The sequence below is a fragment of the Azolla caroliniana genome, unplaced genomic scaffold, assembly GCF_043228905.1.
Source record: "Azolla caroliniana isolate FFs.n. ecotype wild unplaced genomic scaffold, voAzoCaro1.0.p SCAF_15, whole genome shotgun sequence".
Lineage (NCBI taxonomy): Eukaryota > Viridiplantae > Streptophyta > Polypodiopsida > Salviniales > Salviniaceae > Azolla > Azolla caroliniana.
This window is the reverse complement of record NW_028230450.1, coordinates 3275602-3299777: the sequence shown is the minus strand read 5'-3', so window position 1 is coordinate 3299777 and position 24176 is coordinate 3275602. Positions and strand designations below refer to the sequence as shown.

The 24176-nt window shown below is 38.0% G+C and overlaps 1 protein-coding gene across 2 annotated transcripts; it reads left to right on the top strand.

Annotated features, from left to right (window-relative positions):
* The first annotated feature begins 1226 nt into the window (after positions 1–1226).
* RAD50 (DNA repair-recombination protein (RAD50)) lies at positions 1227–23365 on the top strand. 2 transcript variants are annotated; one of them, XM_087331276.1, is made up of 27 exons: positions 1227–1377; positions 3114–3200; positions 3317–3484; positions 3570–3745; positions 4131–4245; positions 4332–4560; positions 4653–4831; positions 4910–5077; positions 5151–5255; positions 5337–5438; positions 8142–8353; positions 8430–8522; positions 8871–8998; positions 9485–9599; positions 12210–12339; positions 12428–12637; positions 12753–12961; positions 13286–13487; positions 14612–14781; positions 15162–15486; positions 21440–21565; positions 21899–21951; positions 22029–22179; positions 22324–22386; positions 22469–22602; positions 22698–22826; positions 22921–23365. In XM_087331276.1, exons 1-27 carry the CDS (start codon positions 1255–1257, stop codon positions 22958–22960), a joined length of 3942 nt encoding a protein of 1313 aa, XP_087187402.1. In that variant the 5' UTR covers positions 1227–1254; the 3' UTR covers positions 22961–23365. The 2 variants fall into 2 exon arrangements, with proteins under 2 accessions (XP_087187402.1, XP_087187404.1); XM_087331278.1 differs by lacking the exons at positions 22698–22826; positions 22921–23365 and having other exon boundaries at positions 22328–22386.
* Positions 23366–24176: the final 811 nt, after the last annotated feature.

Here is a 24176-nt window from a genome sequence, read left to right as displayed (position 1 = left end):
AACATGTTCCTAACACAATTATCACCAAGTTTTGGCAGAAACTCTGGAAACAACAACACGCGAGGCGAATCACCACTTTCCAATGGCTATTAATACATGGCAACGTGGGAACCTCAGCTCTCCTAATTGTGTAGCGTGTCCAACTGTAGTAGAATCAATATGACATGCTCTATGGGACTGCCTAGAGTCCCATCAAATATGGCGGGGGGTTGGCCGCTTATTGCAAATATGTTAGGTGCAAGGCTCGATCAAGTGGGGAAATGTATGCTGGCTATCATGGCAGGCCCAAGTTGATAGATATGAGCATCAGGAAGAGTGGATGACTTTGGTTATAAAAGCACAAGAGGTTTTTTTCTCCACCATCGACAATGTCCACTCAACTCCTATCAATGCCAAATCTCAAGTTGTGTTGGAATTGGTCAACCCAATAACTCTTTGGATTTTATGGAAACAACGGTGTAGACGGGTCTTCTCCAACCAAATTGTGCAACTAATAGTGTTAATGCAATAGATATGGAGTGAAGTGGTCGCCACTCTAAAGAGCCAATATGATGACCTCAAGGGTGACTCCGATGGAGTTGAAAGACAACGACTAGCCTTCATCCAACAATGGTCGTCCTCCCCCTTTATTGAGTCGGTGGGCATCCACATAAGATGGACCTATCGTGTCTCTACAGGGATTTGTATATACTAATCTCATCAATAAAATTTTATAACTAATGGAAGGAGTTTTCTTTTTTGGAAAAATAAATAAATAATTAATTAATTCAAGAAAAAAACATTAGTCAAGCCATTAATTTAAATAAACATTTAAGTTAAATAAATTAAATCAATAAAAAACTTTAATTAAACCATTAAATTACATAAACCCTAAACCCTATCGGGAGGAGAATCGAGACGATGAAGAATCTATTCATCCAATTGCAATACATACATGTATATCTCAAGAGACACAGGGGGCATATGGGAGAATAACCAAAGGAAACTCAGGGGCATACGGGGGAATAACCAAAGCTTAGGTAGGGGCATTTTGGGGAATAACCAAAGCTCAGGGGCATTTGGGGAAACAAAAGAAATTGAGAGTTCTCTCTCATAAAACTTAATGAAACCTCACACTATGTACATACATACATCGATCTTTCAGCTCAGTACAGTTGGAGAAGTCTGTCTCTGTCTGTTTGTCTGTCTGTCTGTCTGAACTCTGTCTGTCTGTGTGTGTGTGTGAGAAGGCCAAGGGAGGGAGGGAAGGGAGGGATGAGTACCGTGGACAAGATGCTGATAAAGGGCATACGCAGTTTCAGCCCCGACAACACTAACGTCATCACCTTCTTCAAACCCCTCACTCTCATCGTTGGACCAAATGGTGCTGGGAAAACGGTAGGTCCCTTCCTTTTACGTGCATACGTATAGCTTTATATATACAGTATCTAAGAATGCGTACAATACATACATATATGTATACATACATACACACATATTCACACATATACACATATACACACATACACACACATATACATACATACGAACGTATTGTACGTGCTTACATACGTGTAAACGCACTTACGTACGGACATATACACATATATGTACATATGCACATGACGTACTTACATACTTACAAGCACATTTATATATGTATGTATAAGCAAGCAAGCAAGCATGTATATGTATGTGTATGTATGTGCATATGCTTATCAAGATTTCGAAAGATAGTTAAGAGAGAGATATTAACGTCTTTTAAGAGGCCAAAATGGCCGATAAGACCAAATAAGAGATTACATCTTAAGTGTTGTCTCGTCTTTGAAACGAGAGAGAGAGAGAGAGAGAGAGAGAGAGAGAGAGAGAGAGAGAGAGAGAGAGAGAGAGAGAGAGAAAGAAAGAAAGAAAGAAAGAAAGATATATTAACGTCTTCTAAGGCCAAAATTGGCCCATGAGACAAAAGGTGTACAACAAAAATGGGATATTTACCCATTCATCGAGAGAGAGAGATGAAAATGGAATGAAACATTGTATTAATGTCTTTGAAGGGGCCAAAAAGACCCATGAGAACAAGAATTACATGTCCATGTGAATCTTTTAGAAGTCTTGTAAAAGAGAGGGAGTCAATAAAGATGTTATTTTAACATCATCAGAAGGTGTGGGACATGATCATTGTGACCCAATACCACCATTAAAAGAGATTCTATTGGTGCGGACGGTGTACCACTCATATGCTGATCCTTGTAATGCAAATCACAATGCCATTTTGTGTATACCAACATGAAGTATCACCATAACTCCATTTTGTATGTACCAACATGAAGTATCACACACTTGCCAATTGTCTAGAGAAATGTCCTCCAAGAGCACAACTATGTAAAGGGAGCTTCCATGTGCTATGAACATTGATCCAGTATAAGGTGTGGTGCTAACATCTTGATCAACTAATGGTGGGATGAAGAGAATTGAATAAGCTTGGGTAATCTTTCAGATAATCTCAAGATGTGAAATGAAGTGGGTTGTTTGGTTTTCTGTCATTGCCACTTCCACTCAACCAACCCACGAAGAGGAAAGAAGGGTTGATAGAAGAATAATCTCATCTATGGAGAATCTAAACGAAAGATTTCGATAGACAACCCTAAGGATGTGGTGCATGAAAATCCATATGCAGCATTGGAGCATGCTTTGACTAGTTTCATGACATTGGTTGCTCTAAAGGAGCAAGTGCACCCATAACATTGTTGATTGAATAAAAGTGGTAACATGGAATGTGAGAGGGGCATGTTCTCCTCATAAGAAGTATATATTATGGGAAACTTTGTTAAGTAAAGAATGGGATGTATTATGTGCAGTTGAGCATAAGTGTCATGAGTTAGCAGGATCCATAGTTAATAGTTTACATATTCCTTGATCAATGTATTATTCAACAACCTTTACCTCTTTCACTTTGGATCTTGTGCTTTCTTTACATGAGGCATGCCCTTATCTTGTACTTATGAATGAGTCTATTCAATGATGTCATAGATAATGGGTTTGTGAGATTCCTTGTTGCTGTACAACCATCTCTATGATAAATCTTCTTTGGGATTTTTATACCACACTTTCAGTCAATGTATCTCATGTATTTGCAGACAATTATTGAAGCTTTGAAGCATGCATGTACAGGAGAATTACCGCCAAATGCAAGATCAGGCCAAAGCTTTGTGCATGATCCAAAAGTAGGGAATACAATAGCCGACTCCATTGAAATGTGTACTGTAAATTTATGTGATTCGAAAAGGAAAAACAAATTATGTATTAATTTTGGCATGCCATTTTTATTTGGTGGTGGCAGGTCGCAGGAGAGACAGAAATTAAGGGGCAGATTAAACTTAGGTTTAAGACAGCAGCAGGAAAGGATGTGGTGTGCATCCGATCCTTTCAATTGACTCAGAAAGGAACTAAAATGGAGTACAAAGCTATTGAAAGTGTGTTGCAGACGATTGATCCACAGACTGGAGAGGTATTAATTACAGCACATTTTATACATTGGTATATACAGAGAGTGTGCTATTTCCTATACTCATGAGTTGAACCTGGCAATACAGAAAGTTTGCTTGAGCTATCGATGTGCTGATATGGATAGGGAAGTTCCAGCTTTGATGGGAGTTTCAAAAGCCATCCTAGAGAATGTGATTTTTGTGCATCAGGATGAAGCTAACTGGCCATTAGCAGAGGGATCAGTCTTAAAGAAGAAATTTGATGATATTTTCTCAGCCACCAAGTAATGTGTTTCTTGTCTACTTATAATATATAATGTTGTTTCTTTGGTAGTATTAACAGTAGAATGTCAATTTCTTAATTGAGCTTTGACATGTATGCAAATGACAAAGACATTCAACAGCTGAAATGGTTAGAGAATAGAACAACGTGCAGCCTTTTGTCAACATTATGAACTGAACTGAACATTTACACTGGATGCAAAAATTCCACAAAGCTCATCTATTTGCATCATTGGATCAATAACCAGTGCATAAATGGAAGACCTGGCTTTATCTCTTTAGTTGAACGTTACGCAGACTATCACTTGCCTATTATAAATTGAAAACGTCAATAACTGAACCTTATTTGAGTTAGCAGGTGATGTATACTGGCTGTTGCTGTTGCAGATACACAAAAGCTTTGGAAGTGATAAAAAAGCTTCACAAGGAGCAAGCTCAGGATATCAAGATGCAGAAATTAAAATTAGAGAATTTACAGACTCTAAAAGATGCGGCATACAAGGTATATATTTTAATATGCTACCATAGATTTCCATATTTTCACTGTTATATTCTCATATCTTGCTTTTATTGCCTGTTGAAAACCAGCTCCAAGAGAATATCTCCCATGACACAGACAACACAAATAAGTTGAAGTCTCAGATTCAGAAACTTGATAAAGAGATAACAGAGGTCCAAATGAGCATTAGCAACCATGATAAAACAATCAAAGAGCTTAGAAGACTACATGAGGAGGTTCGCTTTCTAAATAGCAAAAGAAGCACCCTCTTTGCACTACAAGAACAGCAATATGCTAAGCTTGCCGAGGATGTGGAAGGTGAGGACATACTTGCCTCATGTACAATCATCATGTAACTAGGTGCATAATTAAATTTTTTGACATCTTCTTTGTGTGATTATCATGACCAGATACTGACGAGGAGCTTTTGGAGTGGCAAACACAGTTTGATAAGAATCTTGGGGTTCTGAAGATTCAGATTAGCAAAGGGGAAAGAGATATAGCAGACAATATCACACAGATAGAGATTCTCAATAAAAAGAAAAATGATGAAAGTCTAAACATAGGCAAACAACATGCTGAAGCTGAGGTATTGAAATCTTACTTTTTGACGATGGGCTACTTGGTCATGGAGTCTTTTATGCTTATAGGTCACCTTTTTATGCAGACATACAGGGAACTCGAGAAAGAGCGTGATGAGAAAATACAAACGTTGTTTCATGATTATAATCTAGGAACGATAGGATCATCTATAAGCCATGAAGTGGCAAGGCAGATGACACAACGGGCGGAGCTCCGTTTGAAAGAGCTGCTGAAAGATATCGAAGACAAGAAGGTAGCTTGTGTTTTCTGCCACTGGTTGAAGTTTGTATTTCTATGAAAAAATAAGCTCAATTTTAGCGATACAGAAAGCTGGTGAGGTGGAGGTTATAAAAGTATGGAAGCGTGTAGAGGCAAATAGCAAGAAGCTCAGTGAATTGCAGGGTCACCTTGAGGCAAAGAGAAAGGCTCAGGTAGGCATGCTTAAGTCCATTATTAGGCCTTGAATTATAAATGTAGAGAGGGAAAAGTAGTCTCAAAGTGCTATGTGGCAGGAAGAGTCAGAAAAACGCATTGAGGAGATTGATGCAGACCTTGAAGATCTTTCGCAAACCAAATATGATGTTGCAGGACTGGATGAAAAGGAAAAACAAATGGTAATGGTGCTATATATGTGATTAAATTTCTAACCTTGGTTCCATTTTAAGAACGTATAGTTTTGAAGTTTCTGGCTACCTTGTCCTTAGAAGACTTTGATATAGCTTTCTTTCTTTCTTTTTCCATGCAGATTTCAGGCATTCTTTCCTATTATGGTCTCAGAGAAGAAGGAAGATATATTAATGTCTTTTAAGAGGCCAAAATGGCCCATGTGACCAAACAAGAGATTACATCTTAAGTGTTGTCTCGTATTTGAGAACAACAAATAAAAATAAAAATAAAAATTACTCAGTACATATAAAAGTAAATAAGATAAAAAGAGACGAGGGAATCTGGTTTTTGGCACATGTGAGATTCTCAAGTTAGATATATTGTAACTTTTGTCTTCGAAAGATCTCTAGCATAGGTCAATCCAAAATGGAGAGGTCTCCGGAGTGAGGGAAGCACCTGCGATGGCGGGAGATAATGACCTTTATTTGTCGATGACAAGGCTGTTGCGAACGTGGTCCATGGGGGCGTGGCCTATGTGCACGACAAATTGCTATTGCCTGATCTATTGTAATCCCTTTGTTATGTCCTGGTCGGGAGCCCATTAGTGTATCCCTTGATTGACTCGTAGCATTAGTAGGAGTGATGGGACTAAAGGAAGTTGTGATTGTCCTTTGTGGATGAGCTTGTGTTGCTGTGTTATTGTCAATCAACAACTTTTCCCTGTCTCTTGAGTTCTAGCAAGAAAAGTCCTAGGCACCGTTGGTCCTCATATTCCATTACCTTGCGTACTGGGCCAAAGCCTTGTTTAAAGAGGCAATGGTATCTCCCGTTGATTTCATAAAAGACACTACAGTGACAAACATAGTGTTCTTCGGATTCCACTCCTTGATGGCACAATTGGCAAATTCTTTCTTCTACAGGTATACGTGTATATCTGCCTACCTCAATCTCTAATTGATGTGATGAAGTTCACAGCTGCCCTATCACACTGCGTAACGCATAGGATAGATGTATGTCCATATAAGGTGGCCTGATGATGAATCCATCCTCTGATGTGTGTAAGAAGTGTGTCTTGTAATGTCTTGAAGAGAAAAATAGAAATATGATTGAAGATGGTGGCCTGATGATGAATCCAACTTCTGATGTGTGTAAGAAGTGTGTCTTGAAGAGAAAAATAGAAATATGATAAAAATCTTCAAAAGGCCAAAGTGACCAATGAGACCAAAAGCTACATCCATGTGAATATTATAGAGGTCTTCGAAAAGAAAGCAACAATAAGCTGTGCCCAAATTATGTAGCTTCTCTGTGGAACTACACTGTGATTGAAGTACAATGATATAGGAACCATGGGTACAAGTGAAGGGGAGGATACAACGTACAAAATAATGGGTACAAGTGAAGGGGCGGATACAACGTACAAAATAAATAATCACATATTTAGGAGTCGTAGAATCTGAGTGGTTCAGCCCATGAATGCTCTTGCAACATTATGATGTATGACATCAATGCCCTCTTGAGTGAAAGACGCCCGGGGGATTATGACATTAATGCAATGAGACTATCTATTTTCTGTCACTTTTTGTCAATTTGGGCAATTCCACAACTCATAAGGTCAATCTTTTAATATCACGGGCACCGATGATTTAGTCTGAATCATTTGGCAATCATGGATACAACAGCTCTCTCTATCAATTTCTATACACCAGAGATGCCTCCAGGTCTGTGATGACGGTCCAGACTAGATCATCAATTCTGTACACCATAGAGAATTGAAGGTGTAACAAGAGTATCAAATAACCACAGTACATAGCTATTGGCATGGGTCTTTGAGCACATCCTTCTTAGTCCTCTAATGTGTGCTGCATGCTCCCTAGTAAGTTGAGCATGCACAACTCTCATGGCGAAGATAGGTCCTGCGAACACTACACTAAGATAAAGATATTGATGTATACAATCCACTCTCTCGTCCATGCATGACCAGTTGTGAACCTCCTCAATCCACTGAGATGAAATGTTAAACACCATGACCTTGGTTTTTCCAAGGTTCACTAAGAGTCCAGTATCTCGTGTAAAAGACTGTATAGTATCCAAGTGTTCTGTAACCCCCCTCGAGAGTTTGCTATAGGTGCAATACTAGAAAGAAAGAAAGAAAGAAAGATATATTAACATCTTTTAAGAAGGCCAAAATGGCCTATAAGACCAAACAAGAGATTATATCTTAAATGTTGTCTTGTTTTTGAGAACAACAAATCAATATAAAATAAAAATTACTCTGTAAATATAAAAGTAAATAAGATAAAAAGAGACAAGGGAATCTGGTTTTTGGCACATGTGAGATTCTCAAGTTAGATATATTGTAGCTTTTGTCTTCGAAAGATCTCTAGCATAGGTCGATCCAGAATGGAAAGGTCTCCGAAGCGAGGGAAGCACCTGCGATGGCGGGAGATAATGTGATAGTTGCACAGAAGGTTGCTATGAAACTGTAATGGTCATCTGCTATCTACTCTTAACTACTGCAGCAGAACAGTCAATATTCCAAATACATTACATGATTTCACGTTTCCAGGACTGTTACCTTCTACTTGAGCATTGAAACATGTTTACTGCTAAGTTAGGGTGGTTGTTAGCATTCTTGCACTACCTTTATACTTTACTGAAAGAGTTATTGTATCTTATAGGTATTTACCTTTCAAATCTATGATGTTTTACAGGAAGATGAAGTGAATAGACAAAGCAGCAAGCTTAATGCGAAGAATTTTGAAACTGAAATTGACAATTTGAGAGTAGAGATATATCGGTTAGAGCAGAGGTTGAAGACCCTTCATCGTGAGAAGGATGGAATTGCAAAGGAATCAGTTGACAGAGTGCAGCTTGACCTGAAGAAGGAAGATTTCGTAGACAAGGAGAGAAGGCTCAAAAAGCTGTGAGTTTTGAAAATAGTGTAATTAACCTTAATATTTGGGACATGTCAAGATTATACAGTAACTTGTTGACTGCAGCATGGAAGAGAACAAAGAAAATATCAAACGGACTTTGAAGGGGCGGTTGCCAGGGGTGGAAAGTGTGAAAAAGGATATTGGAGATGTGTTAAGGTATGAAATTTGTTTAGATTTTACTTTGAGTTAGTGTTTAATTAAACTCCACATTGATTCTTGAATGGAAATCTATCTGACATTTCAGGTGGTCTTTGCCTTTGTGTTGTTTAAGAAAACAATGTATTAATTTCGAAGAAGTCTTCCCATAAAAATAAACTAATGTAAAAATATTGCCATAGCACTTGTCATGAAAATGGCTGTTTGTCAGGACTCTGCAGACTTCCGTCATCTCTGGGAAAGCAGGCTATTCTAGGCACATGTTTTTCGTTCAAATGATTGCAATTACCATCTGACAGAGTTGCCATGTTTATAATGAGTTTGTTTCTATTGATTGATTATATATAGATTTGCTGCCGAGGAGTACAAGTCATTGAGTGAAAAAGCTGCAGTAGCTAAGCAAGAAGCGGATTTGGTTGCTCTAAAGCTACAGGATGCTCGAACTGAACTTTCGACTGCTCAGAGGGATAGAGATGGTCAGTATGTATTGTCATGTATTTTTGTGGTAGACTATGTATTGATTTTACCTCAGCATGTTTATCGTTATGCATACACAGGTTTCTAGATAATATTTTATTTTGTAACTTGAGGAACATTTTTCATGGGGTTATCATGGGTTTGTTGAAGTAGAGTATTGAAACATGGAATTTAAGTTCTTCAAAGGATTGCATAACCAGAATCATAATGGAGGCTTGCATTATGGATACCATTATGTTGTAATGTCAGTAAAAATATGCCATATTATTAGTCCAACTAATTGCTGTGACATAACTGGTATATCTATTAAGATATTCAAGATGGGGAGGTTATATTCTTTTGGTGTGTTGAAAGTGTGAATGTGCTGAACCGAGGGTTTATTTATTTATTACCGAAGCATACATGAATAATCCATATAAATGATCTCTGTGTTCATGAACAATCATGGTCATATTTTTTGAGTCAATAATTACCTTGATTTGCAGCAAAAAAGAAAACCATCCTTGGTAGGCTAAGCTCAATGCAAGATGTGCAAGTAAATATTGATGCGTTCTCGTCAAATTTGCATGAAGCTGTAGAAAAAAAGGAAGTTCGCAAAAGGTTTGTTTTGTTTCCTTTATTTTCATTCAGTGTAGGCACTTAAATTTAGAAAAGAGAGTTCAATGGAAGAACCTGAGTTTGACATTAAGAACAACTCTATGGGGGATATAGTTCCAAACCACTCTAAATGGGGTTCTATCATCAAACTATACCGAAATGGTAGCATGTAATCAGTGCATGACCCTATGGATGCCTCTTGCAGATATCTTGTTTGGTGATAAATTCTCTCCTAGATCAAGTCTCAATCATAGTTGTAGATTACCTAGCATAGAGTACATGTATAATAATATGCTATATGTTCTAAAAATGCTCCATCTTTTCTAAAAATACTTAGAATACATATTCTAAAGATAAAATACTGGTAGAATACATTAAATACTTCTTATAGTTGTAATGCATCTAAGAATGATTTTTTTGGAAGTGGTAAATGCTTATTAAACACATAAAATATGTCAAATGCATGAAACACTTCAAAATGGCAGTTCTAAAACATAGAGTATGTGTTGAATACATCAAGTATTCTAAACATAAAATGAGTGTTTTTTAACAACTATCGTCTCAGGGATAATAGCCATCAATGGCATACACTCTGCAATGGTAGTCTGAATAATAGCATCATATATCTAGCTATTTGTCAAATTTCAAGCAAGTGTAAATTCTACTGCTCTGCTCTTAAAACATATGAACATTCCCGTTTATATCCTTTAACAGAGTCATTGGTTATATGACCTTGATTAAGTAGCTCATTATGAATGTATTCCTGAAAAGTGTAATAGTGACTTGAGGCCAATTCTAGCATGTCATTGTATACTTCACAATATGCACATGTTCTCCCAGATAAATTGGTGTGTAGCCAGTCCACTCTCTACATCCTTTGTGCAGCCATCCTTCACCTCAGACCGTAAATAAAACTGATCTGCTGCAAGCGAATAGGTCTTCCAGGGATAGTGAACTCTATTATTTTGGGTATAATAGACGGAGATCTCATCAGGTAATTGACTGTGCTTGCACCTCCTTTTTGTGAAGTAGAAGATAGAATGACAGTTTTCGGAAATATCTAACGGCAGAGATGTAGAACTAAAAACAATTATGGGGTTCAACACATAGGAGAGATTAAAGAAAGCAAAAGCAGTTCAGCAAAACAAAATAGCACAGCATAAAAAAATGCACACACACATATATGTGCTATTAATATACATAGAATATGCTCTCAGAAGAAGAGCTTTAAATGCTGATGGTTCAACTAAATAATGGCCTCATAAATACTTATGTAATGCTGAGTGGGAATCTTATCTAGGGATCAATTCAGTGTATAAAATATTCTTTTAGAAGTTGTAGTACAGTTCTGAAAACGAGACTGTAAACTCTAACAAAAATTAGAAAATATTAAATTATATAAAAACGTTTTTCTAGTTTAATTGGAGAAACCTAAACTACCTTTAATCCCGACACTTTCGAATTCCAACATGTCAAAGCATCTAATTTGGGCCATTGTGACAAACCATTATATATCACAAATCTATGGTGTAGTTCTCAAGGCTAGAAAGTGTTTGCCTTGTTATGTTACTTCAGTCATATCTTGAGCTTGTGCTGTAGACCAACTTCTTCTGCCATAACTTCTCCATATGTTGCCTCGCTGGTGTCAAACATATTTGTTTGTTCATTCTTAGTTTGTGCACTAAAGTCTCCTAATAGTACTATATCCCCCATAGTAGCAGATCATATGGTATGGTGATTCTTTGAGAGGTGCAAACCTCGAGTAGAGAGGTGGAAAGTAGCAAATTGCAATGTATGGTTCCTGAAGGTCCCCTCTTTTGATTTGTATCCACATGCAACATGCATCGACATCCTTATGCGCAACATGCACTTTATGATGGGATAACACTGATGCAATCTTTGCAGCCATTCATTTGTTTGGATGTGGTAAGGGATCAGATTCTTAGTTGCAACACAATATTCTGAGGAGCTGAGGCCACTGCATCTTTACTATTACCATTACTACTTGCAGCTTGAACTAGCAGTGATGTTGCTGATGGGCAATAAGAGATACTGGTCTCATTGAATGATTGATCACAGGAGCAGAGATGGTAGGACAGTCTGAAGAGGTTGTGGTTGGGGTTGGAATTGCAGAGGGGCCTTCCATAATCAGAGTCACGTGTGGGCATATGAGTATGGTGAGAATCATGAATCACAGCGTTGGAAATGTGGATAGTGCTTCATAGATGGAACTCATATGTAATCCTGTAATTAGTGTGGAACAGTTAAAAAATTAGATGCTAAATTGTAATGGGCTTACGTTGCGTAACTTGCAATTTCTTCAAAAGTTCTTTGTACAAATTCTTGTTTGTTTGATTGCAGGCTGCTCTTAATATTTGCATATGATCAAAAAGCCTGTTTTGAACTGTTTTAACAGTTTTTGGTGGACCTTTTTAGCAGTTGATGATTTAATTTTTGTTCAGGAGTAGTTTGCAGCTTTGGTTAATTGATTCTTAATCAGAGGTTGAATATATTCTAAAAGGGAAAACAAAGCATTTATATTGATGATAAAAAAAATATAGTAGGGATGCTGTTATCCATGGTTTATTTATCTGAATTGTAAATGCTTGGCAGTCAGCATGATATGGCAGATGGCATGCGGCGAATGTTTGAACCGTTTGAGAAAGTGGCTAGAGCAAATCACGTTTGTCCTTGCTGTGAGCGTCCCTTCACACCACAAGAGGAAGATGATTTTGTCAGAAAGGTGTTGAGTATTTATAGCGTTCAATTTTAGTTGGGATACACCTAATTCCTGAAACATCGAGTTCATAATTAGATTTTTCTTTTTACAGCAAAGAGTAAAAAGCTCCAGTACAGCAGACCATCTCCGTGAACTTGCTTCACATTATACCCAGGCAGAAGCAAAAGTACAACAGCTAGAGAAGCTGCGGCCCGTATACGAGGATTATGTAAAACTAGTTTTGAAAACTGTTCCTGCCACCGAAAAGATGACTATGGAGCTAGAACAGGAGCTTGAAAGCAAGAGTCAAGCTCTAAATGATGTATAACTACTGTGCTGTTTATAACTAATTTTATGAGATTATTTATATATTTGGTTCTAGATTCTGGGACGGGTTTCAGATTATAGTTTGACAATTAAAAATTTCCTGGTTACAGCTTAGTGATCTCACTGTACATGCAAAAATGGAGAAGGAGCAAATTGAAAAATTATACCAGGTGGTAGATGCAGCTGATAAATTAAGCCAAGAAGCTAAATCTATTAAGTCACAAATTTTAGAGTTAGAGTACAAGCTCAATATTTCTGCACAAGGGTTGCGCTCAATTGATGAAATCCAGTCAGAAATAGTAAAATCTAGTGATATAAGGTAAGGATGCTCTTTCATTTTTCTAGCTTTCAGGAAATGTGATATCTCTCAGTAATTGGAGGCAATTTTGTCTGTTTTATAAGGCCTGATATGAGGCCTCCATGCTGATGCATCTTTGTAGGCTAATTTACTATCATAGGTTATTAGGAATGCATTCATCTCTCATTTATGGCTATATGATGAAGATTATCGAAGGTCACTCATTTGCACATTGAGAAGCAGTAGTTGCAGGACCTTGAATAAATGATTTAATTTTGTCCTTTGCAATTGGCAAGCTAACCCATTTTCTTTTATCCTTATTTATTTGGGGTTGTCTTTACATAGGGATAACTTCAGCAAAACGCTTGAGAGGTTAACAGCTGAACAAATTCATCTCAAGGATGACTTCAATACAGCCTCTAATCGCTTGCGTGATGTAAGAGAGGAGAAGCTAAAAGTATTGGCAGAGCTGAATAAAGTCAAAGGATTAAGGATGGAGCGCGGTCGATTGTTGGAGCAAATATCACAAGCTCAGCTTGATTTCCAGGTGAACTCCTTAGTCCGTAGCATATGGTTCTTTCCTTCACTCTATTTAGGAAACATTGAATCATTTTATTACAGTAGGTAAAAGATTGATGTTTAAGTTGTACATATTTTATTCCAGCACAAGAAGTCCTCTTGACGTCTTGAGCACTATGACCTCACAATATAGGGTATAGATTATTCAGGTTTCCAACTCTGTTTAGACATTGAAAATGGAAAGGTGGTCTCGAGGAAAAGCTTATTTCAGTTTTTTCCATTCCTAAAGAAAAGTACAAGAATACAGAAGTTCGGAAGGAGAGAAATTCAGGCAAGGGAAGAATGATGGGGAAATCTGAAAAAACTACAAATTCCTATAAGATTCTGACACCCCATTCTCAAGTCCAGAAATTTGAAGGGGGCTAAAAGGAGTCCGTGCAGAATACATTTTAAAGGAAAAATTGAAGGAAACTGCCACTATCTATTCTTTTGTGATGCAAATGTTGGGCTCAGTTCTTTCCTTATTGTTGTTGTGGTCTTTCTCTCCAGTTGGGATAAGCCTCTTTTAGACTACTTCCTTGTGTCGACCCAGTTTCCTGATTTGTTACAATGGTGCAATATTCTGCATTATCATCCTCTTTAACTAAAGGCAATGCTGAATTTCTCCCTCTGCTTTTCCTTGCAATGTCATATTTTCTGTGTGCATGGCTCCTGGTCTGTTTATAATGTCTTGTGCACAATGCCTATATAATACTGTTTGAGGAAGGAATTGAGTAAACATTGTGGGCCCAAACCCAGATGGATGTGGGGATGTGGTTAATAGCCGACACCACCTTAGAGCTAGCACAAACTCAATGGGTATGCCATTTTCGTTTGGAAGTCTGCCAGGTAAATTGTTGGCTGGTGAGAAGCTACGTCTGAGCATTAGCAAAGGTAGAAGGCTGAAAGCTGAAGCAAGTTACACACTTCCTGAATCATGATCAATGGCAGATCTGAATGTTTATTAACTGAAAAATTGTGATTTTGTGTCTAAATATTACGTCAGGAATTCCTTTAAGTCGTCTGCTCTTTGTGCTTGTTTGTAGCATCTGTTGTCAGATTCATTTTTTGGTATGCTATTTTGTAAAAGGATCAATATCATTTTTTTTGCAGCTAAAATCAGATGAACTAGGTCCTTTAGCTCGGGAAAATGAAGCGCTGAAAAGAGAGCATACTAATCTGGCAGAGCGTGTGAAGGCGGAGAATTTTGAACAATCAAAAAACCTTGCAGCTTTTGAGAGCGCAATTCTCTCAATACAAGGAATCAATTTCAAAATCAAGGAGTATGTCCACGAAGACAATGCATATGCTTGTCTATTTAGAGCTTTAGTTTGCAAATTTCTGTGGTGTATGCGAATGATGTTCAAGTGGATTAACTTTAGTCTCATAGACAGCATATGATTTTATGGATGTGAAATTTTCCTGAACTGCATGTTGTTGTTCAAGATAAATATATTAAAGCTTTATGTTTGTGTATGTATGCCATTGTTCCCAAGCAAAAGAAACTAGGGGAATGCGAAGTGGTTCATTAATTGCAGAATAGTATGGTTGTTTTATGTCAGGGTCTGATTTTATATCTAGATATTGTGAGAATTCTGTGTTTGTAAATATTAAGAGAGCTTATACAAGGCAATTTTTTTGTTATCTTTTTGTTGTCTGTAAGATATGTGGACTCAAAGAAGGAACAAAGGTTACAGGAGTCAATGGAAAGGCTTGCCATGATAGATGCACAACTTAAACAATCAGAGAAACGCAAAAATGAAATATCAGCTGAAGTGAACAAAAACCGAGAACTACTGCAGAGTCAAGCACAAATTAAGAGAAATATCGATGACAACATTGACTACCGAAAGAAGAAGGCTGAAGTTGAAGAGCTTGCTCAGCAAATTGAAAATTATGAACAAAAAATTATTCAGACTGGTGATATGTCAGCTGTGGAAGTGGACCTTAAGAAAACCATGGATGAGAAACAAGCTTTGGTTTCAGAGGTAAAAGAAATTTGGCAATTCTTGACTCTATTTGCTCCTCATTTCTCATAAACTCACTTATTCCTGTGGTTACAAATTTTTTGTCAGATGTATTTTATAGCAATAACAAAATAAATTTGTAATTCTGGGCAGTCCATGCCTTTTAGGCATCCGTATGTTTAAAAGACTACTGAATTAATCCTCATATAAATGGTTGCAAGATAGGAGACAAAATAAAATTATGTTTGTGGTTCCAAAAACTTGTGAGTTAATGCCAACATAAGTGCTTGCAGATAGGAGAAAATTTGTGTATTTTCAACATAGGCATCCTTGGCAACATATTTTCAAGGCCAACAAACATGATATTTATTCACAGCTACTATTCTGCAACCAGAATGCTTGTTGAGGTGAATATTTGCAGGATTCTGAGTGATGGCCGTTGGAATTTCTTCATATCTTTATTGGTTTGGAATATGCCTGGATTTGTAGATAGCAATGCAGTGAAAAGGTGATTATTCATTTCCTGCTTGCTGCATAGCTGTTCTTTACAATGGCAATTTAAAAGATCATAGCAGAAGGATCTACTGGTATCATCAAACTAGATGACAGAAGAATGTGGATGAACCCAACATTGCCACTTGATTGGAAGATGGCCCACTATAAGGAGCTGTTTTCGCACTTGTTGAATGGTTGAATATCAATAGGTCCTGTTATCTGGATACATATCTCTCCCATGTGGTTCGCAGTGTGATAGCGCAGCTCAGGATATGCCAATTGTTAAGAGATTGAGATTTGTGGAAAGCTATGGTGGAACAGATCTGCCAATTATGCCATCAGGATGTGGAAAGTTCCTATCTCATTATGTCAAAATTGGGGCTAATTCTTATTGATAAGTAACTTTTAGGTCATTCAGGCACGTTCTGTTAGATATAATCAATGATCAGCCCCAAGTTGTAAATCTATCCCCATATGTGCTCTTAGAGTGCACATTTTGTGATAGCGCCCCAAATGAGGAGCGGCTAGTGTGCAACTCGACCATATGGGTCGATAAGGTGTTAATCTAGGAAACCGTAGATGCGTAGGACACAATATATTTAGGAAAGAGAGAAATAGATAAAAGGATTGGCTAATCAAGTCAGCTAGAATATTTTGTGGGCAAGTTACGATGTACTTAGTCTTGAAGTATGCGTCATTGACTTCAAGATAAGTATTATCTAGCACTAGCCTGTACCTAGGGAGTTGGGTCATATTAAATGACAAGTCAGTTGACAGAAAAGGAATATCTCCACTACTGTCAACTGACTTGCACATTTATACTAAGACCAAACATAGATTATAAGTCACTTTTCTCACACAGTGGTCAGATTGATCATTAGTCCCCACTAATTTTGTAGTGAGCCGGTCCATATCCTATCTAAGCTCTAAGGTGTGAGCGCATGGGAAAACTACCATTTTGAACTACTCTCATATGTAATAGAAATTCTGTTTTCATATATCCATCTCTGCAGTTGTAACTCTATATACCTATCTACTCGATTCTCAATATTTCTAATACGTTCACACACAGCCAATGACCAAAAGTTATAAAGATAATGTAAATGCATATAACCCCCCACATTGGGGCCAAAAATGTAGTAAATATATGTCTAGAAAGCTCTCGAAGGGAGCTTTCACATGGAAGGTTCAAAATATATACAAGAGGGAAGTGCTTGGGGCCTTTACCCCAACACCCCCGCAATACAGGTCAATCAAAGTTTACACAACTAAAGCATTGACCATAACATTCGAATGGGCCTTACAATGGCTTAGGCAATAACAATTTGTCATGCATATGGGCCACACCCATCTGGACAAAGGGCATTGTCGTGCACATAAGCCCCGGCCCCATGGACCACGACCTCAACACCCTTGTCATCGACAGATAAAGGCCATTATCTCTCACCATCACAGGTGCTTCCCTCGCTTCGGAGACCTCTCCATTCTGGATTGACCTATGCTAGAGATCTTTTGAAGAAAAAGTTGCAATATATCTAACTTGAGAATCTCACATGTAGCAAAAACCAGATTCCCTCTTCTCTTGTTATCTTATTTATTATTATATTTACTGAGTAATATTGATTTGTTCTCAAAGACGAGACAACACTTAAGATGTAATCTCTTATTTGGTCTTATAGGCCATTTTGGCTTCTTAAAAGACGTTAATATATCTCTCTTTCTCTCGTGAGCACTTTATCTATGCATGTGACACCTTGATCTTGTTGCGAGCACGCATCTTTAATAGAGCTCTATGTGAAGGTTTCCCAGCTAGCTAGATAGAACAATGGAGACCCATGATACCCAACAGTTTTAGGACAATCTTGATTTTCCATTACTTGGCTTAACTATATGACTTAATCCTATATTTAGCATTAAGTGTATGAGCAGAGAGGAATGACTGCTGTTCAGTTGGATAGGTAGGAGTTTTTAAGGGATCACATATTGACCTCCAGGCCCTTATTGAGGCAGATCCCATAAAAAGAGGACACTATTGTGAAATGCACATAAGAGATCAAAACTAGTCTACTTAGCTTCTTACTTCTTAATCGATTTATAGTCAATACAACGGAACCCATTTGGGTTGGCTTGGCTAAAAAGGGTGTGCTAAAAGGGTGGGTCAACTTGGGTACTTGCATCCTAAAAAGGGTGAGCTAAAAGGGTGGCACAAAGGAACACATGCACACCACATTTCCCCCCTGCGAGAAACAAGAGATTGAGGGGCATGAACAAGAACATGACAGGTACATGAACAAGAACAAGAACAGTGGCTTGTCGAAGGAGGGGAGCATCTGATGGCAGGTTTCAAATGGAAATCCATGGATGATTCTAGTGCGAGGCGAGGGTTACGCCCATAGAGTGCTCGAAAAGGGTTGATTTATGCAGCCATCTCGTGTTTGAGGGTCTTGTTGAGGCGTTTGGTGAAGATGGTGTGGGGATGTAAACATCTATGGACACGTAGTTGAGTTGCAACGATGTTGAGGACATCCCCGTGGAATTGTTGGCCTTGATAGTTGAATGGGCTAGTGATGGAAAACGAGCTATCAATCGGCGAATAGAGATCAATCACTCCTGTGGACTGAGGGCCACCTGAACTTTGCTGAGGTGGGGGACAGGAGGGCTATCGTGTCGGAGGGGGATCGAGGAAAGATCATATGGTGGCGAAGATCAATCGCTCATGTGGACTGAGGGCCACCTGGACTTTGCTGAGGTGGGGGACAGGAGGGCTATCGTGTTGGAGGGGGATCGAGGAAAGATCATATGGCGGTGAAGATCAATCGCTCCTGTGGACTGAGGGCCACCTGGACTTGGCTGAGGTGGGGGATAGGAGGGCTATCGTGTTAGAGGGGGATCGGGGAAAAGATCATTTGGCAAAGAAAGATCAATCACCCTTGTGGACTAAGGGCCACTTGGACTTGGCTGAGATGGGGGACAGGAGGGCTATCGTGTAGGAGGGGGATCGGAGAAACTCATGGGACAATAAGTTAGTGGGCAACCTAAGGTGAGGGGGAAGAGTTGGTGGGGCAAGACATAAAAGTGGTGTGAGAAAGTGAGAGTGTCTAAGGTGAAGGTGTAGTGGGCTTGCGTGCTAGAGAGGTATAGATGGCGATCGCAAAAAAAGACTTGGGTGGAGGAAGCAATGGATGTCGGGAGGCCTAACTAGTGAACTAAGGTGGTGCTAATGGAAGAGATAATACTACAAGAGACTAACAAGAGTGTCGGTGACGGTGACAAGGGCGATGCTACCTACGAAGCGGAAGAGGTGTATGCTTGGATGTGGGGGCTGGTACCCTGCATCTCCACCAATATGTGAAATGCACATAAGAGATCAAAACCAGTCTACTTAGCTTCTTACTTCTTAATCAATTTATAGTTGATACAACGGAACCCATTTGGGTTGGCTTGGCTAAAAAGGGTGTGCTAAAAGGGTGGGTCATTTTGGCCACATGCATCCTAAAAAGCGTGGGTCAACTTGGGTATGTGCATCCTAAAAAGGGTGAGCTAAAAGGGTGGCACAAAGGAACACATGCACACCACACTATGTTTACCACTATACTGTCTTTTATGAAATAAGAGGGAGCGTCTTTAACCAACGTGTTAGCCCACTATGCAAGGTAATTGAAATGAGAATAGATGGTTCTTGGGGTTGTTCTCTGTTAGAACTCAAGAACACTCAAGGACAATAATGCAACCACACAAGTTCCTCAGCAAAGAACTATCACAACTTTCTTTAGCCCCATCGTTCCTACCAATGTGACAAGTCAATTAAGGGCTACACAAATAGAAAATTTGGATCTGAAAGGAAGCTAGGTTTAGATGTTCAAGAACTTCCTAAATCATTAACTATGGTGCTTCAAAATCTTGCTCAAAACAATCTTATATTTCTATTGCATTGTGTTTGTAACATTACATATGTTAGAAATATTGTGAATCGATTAGATAGGTATATAGAGTTACAATCACAGAGATGGATATGTGAAAACAAAACTTCTATTACATATGAGAGTAGCTCACAATAGTAGTTCGCCCATGAGCTCACACCTTAGAGCTTAGATGGGATCTGGACCAGCTCACTACAAAATTAGTGGGGACTAATGATCATAACACCATTGTGTAAGAGAGTGGATTATATTCTTTGTTTGGTCTGAGTGTAACATTACATGTGCATGTTGGTTGATAGTAGTGGAGATATTCCTTTTCTGTCAACTGACTTGTCATTTAATATGACCCAGCTCCCTAGATACAAGCTAGTGCTAGATAGTCAATGTCACATACATCAAGATTAAGTACATCATCACTTGCCACAAAATATTCTTCTAGTTGATTTGATTAGCCAATCCTATTAGCCTACTTCGCTCTTTCCTAAATACATTGTGTCCTACGCATCTACGGTTTCCTAGATTGACACCTTGGTTGAGTTGCACAATAGCTATCACAAAATGTGCACTCGAAGAGTACATATGGGGATAGATTTACAACTTGGGGTTGATCATTGATTATATCTAACAACATACGAAAGTGTTAATGGAGAAATTGTGCACAAAAGTCATAAACTTCTGTCAACATTGCCTATATTACAAACAAATATACATTACTTTCCAAAATCCTATTTCAAACAGCTTAGATTACTAGCAAACTGTAATTTTACAACATTAGCAATAGAGTAATTCTTTTCAATGAATCTTAGTTCTGTCGTGCTCAATAGAGTAATTCTACATGAACAGCCCGATCAGGACATTGCAGCAGGGGTAAAATAGATCAGGTAATCGCAATTTGTTGTGCATACCTTGTGGAGCACCATCTCACCATCTTTTTTGTCTATAGATAAAGCCCATTACTTCCTGCAATTGCAGGTGCTTACCTCACTTTGGAGATCTCTCCATTTTGGATTGACCCGTGCTAGAGATCTTGCAAAGACAAAATTGGAGATCTTGCGAAAACAAAAATTACAATCTATCTAGCTCAATAATCTTACATGTATAGCTAGCAGGATTCCTAGGTCACTTTTTAAGTTTTTACTTAGTTACATTTAATTTCGTTGGTTCTCGAGATGAGAAACACTTCTCTTGTTTGGTCCTTTAGGCTATTTTGGCTTCCTAAAAGATGTTAATATATCTTTCCGGAGACAGCCTTATCTTGAATTGGCACAAGTTGGAAATCGTTTGAATCTTACCACATCACGTGCTTAGTTAATGGGAATATATGGTATGGTCGGTAGTTTCGTGAATTTATTTTGGTTTGTTCTGAATGGAGCGAGAACGTTCTTGCATGTATTCCCTCTTTTGGTCTTATAGGTTATGTTGGCCTCTTAAAAGATGTTAATATATCTTTCTTTCTGTCATTTTCTATTTGCTGTGAGGTGTATGGTATGGTGTCATAGATAGATTCCTCCACTATTTGGTTAAAGATTTTGGTTTTTCTGATTGTGAGCCTGCGACAGCTAGACAGAAGTAAAGGCACACTATCTGTGTATCAGAGTAGCATTGGCAGAAATAGTACTGAACTGAAGCAAACTCAATACAAAGATATTGAGAAACGCTACTGCAGCCAACTTATCCAACTGAAGGTAAATGATTTTTTCTTATTTATATATTGTCTTAGGGGCCCTGTTTTTATAAAAAAGGGTCTTGATATGATCAGCCACCCTTTCATCTTTGTTGGTTTTAAGGGCTGCATTCTTGATAGCTGATTCTTTATGGTCTTGTTTCAGTGAATGCAAGTAAAAGTCTAATTTTCACGTTTTCTTGTGAAGTACAATTAACTGAATGTTGTATAAGTAATAATATGGTGCTACGGTGTTCGGGGTTTCCTGATTCGTTTTATGCCATTTCTAGCCATTTCAATACGAAAAATGATATTCTATTCATGTAGCAATTTTGTTGATTTATTGACTATGTAGACAACAGAGATGGCTAACAAGGACCTGGATAAGTACTACAATGCACTTGACAGGTTGGGAATGTGTAACTGCAAGTCACTGCTCGTGTTCTCATCATTTGGTAGATGTACCTGATTCTAGCTGCTCTCAGGGCTTTAATGAGGTTCCACACAATGAAAATGGAGGAAATCAACAAAATCATAAAAGAGTTGTGGCAACAAACATATCAAGGGCAAGATATTGACTATATAGCATTACGATCGGATACAGAGGGCGCAGGAACTAGATCGTATAGTTACAGGGTAAAGTGAAATGCTTTCTTATTGGTGTGCATAATAATAACATGCGTTATGTTTTAAGCCATTACACTGCTGGATCATCTATTGGATGTTTCTATATATAATACCAAATATAGTTATGTTTTGATATTCAAGTATTTTATAAAGGTGGTTATGCAAAGTGGAGATGCAGAGCTAGAAATGCGTGGGCGGTGCAGTGCAGGGCAAAAGGTATTCCCTCATTAAATGTATGTTTTATTAACCTAAATATATGATAAGGATTTATGCATGACAATTGTATATATGAGCTCAGGTTCTTGCGTCATTAATTATCCGGCTAGCACTGGCAGAAACTTTCTGCCTTAGCTGTGGAATCTTGGCTCTAGACGAACCGACCACCAACTTGGATGGGCGTAATGCAGAGAGTTTGGCTGCTGCTCTTGTGAGGTATATAACATGATCACTGTTTGCTTTTTCTTCTATTTAAAAACTCATGTCGAAACCATAATATTGAATAATACACTGTTTGTGTGGCGTTGAAGGATTATGGAAGATCGCAAGGGGCAGGAAAATTTTCAGTTGATCGTTATCACACATGATGAAAGATTTGCTCAGCTTATTGGCCAACGGCAGCATGCTGAGAAATACTATAGAATCTCCAAAGATGAGCAGTACGACCAGAATGTGTTTTGTGTTTTATTTTCAAACCTGTATCTGTGAACATGAACTTGTCGTTATTCCTTAATTTCTTTATGTGTTCTGCAGTCAACATAGTATAATTGAGGCACAGGAGATATTTGATTGATTATGCCAGAAAAAAGCACAGTATACACACTGAACCTTGAAGCATCGAGTATTTGAAAGTGATCCAATAAGAGATGTTAGTCAGCTGTTGGGGAAGCAGATTGACATATTCTAGTTGTATTGTAGCCAAGACAAATTCATCAGATGTCAATACAAGACCTCTGTATGCTTGGGTGTGGATATTGCCTAATTCACTAGGCAAGAACTCTTGTACATGCTTAGATTGTAGTATATGGTTAGAGAACAGCTTCAACAGGTACAGATCTTCACCAGTTTCAATAGATACAGGCCATCACTCTAGTGTATAAAATTGACATAATACACTCGCATCAATTTTGCATCACGAATTGTATAATTTGGATGCCACCTTTTATCTCGAGTTATATATTATTTGATGTTCTCTGAATATTGTTGTTCCTCTTTTACAGCATGTTCATTTATTCGGAGGTATTCAAAATCTGTCTTTATTTATTTTTGTTTACCATAAACTTAACTTCATTTGTGTGGTGTTTCTGAAGTGTATCTCAGAATATCCTCGATAAATTCACATTAGTTTTTAAGCACTGGTTCATTATGTAGTAATTGTACGATCTATTGTTAGGTGTATCTAATCTAGTCTGGTTAATCTCTGCTAAGGATGGCCCAAAGAACTTCAGATTCCTTTATCTAGATTTTTATTGGAATGGGCAGTGACATATGTAAAGTACAGTTAATGAAGCCAATGTGGTCCTATAGGTCTGGACCTTCAATTTGAACCCTGACTTTGCGTTCCATATGATAACTCCCATTGGCATGCATCATAAAATGTCGATGATGGCAATTAAGAACATTAGCATTAGCATTACCAGTGTTTTGAAATGTGACAAGAATGGAAATAAATATATATTTTGCACTTTGCATGTAACATAAGGTATCTTTGGTGCATTCAAGTACGCTTTCCTATCCCTAGCAAATGCTCATTGATGTTATATCATGATATTTCTCGAACTTTTAGTCCTACATAACTTCGTATCTAATAATGCAGAATTCAATTATCTGTTACTTGATCAGTTTAATTTTGTTCCTTGCTTTGATGGTGATGACAGTTTAGAGCACTTTTTGAATCTCTTAAACAGGCGACATTTGGGATTTAGAATAATCATTTTAACCATATGATGTAAGGCAACAATCAAACTTTCTTCAAAGAATGGAATGCATTCCATCTTTTAATATGATCC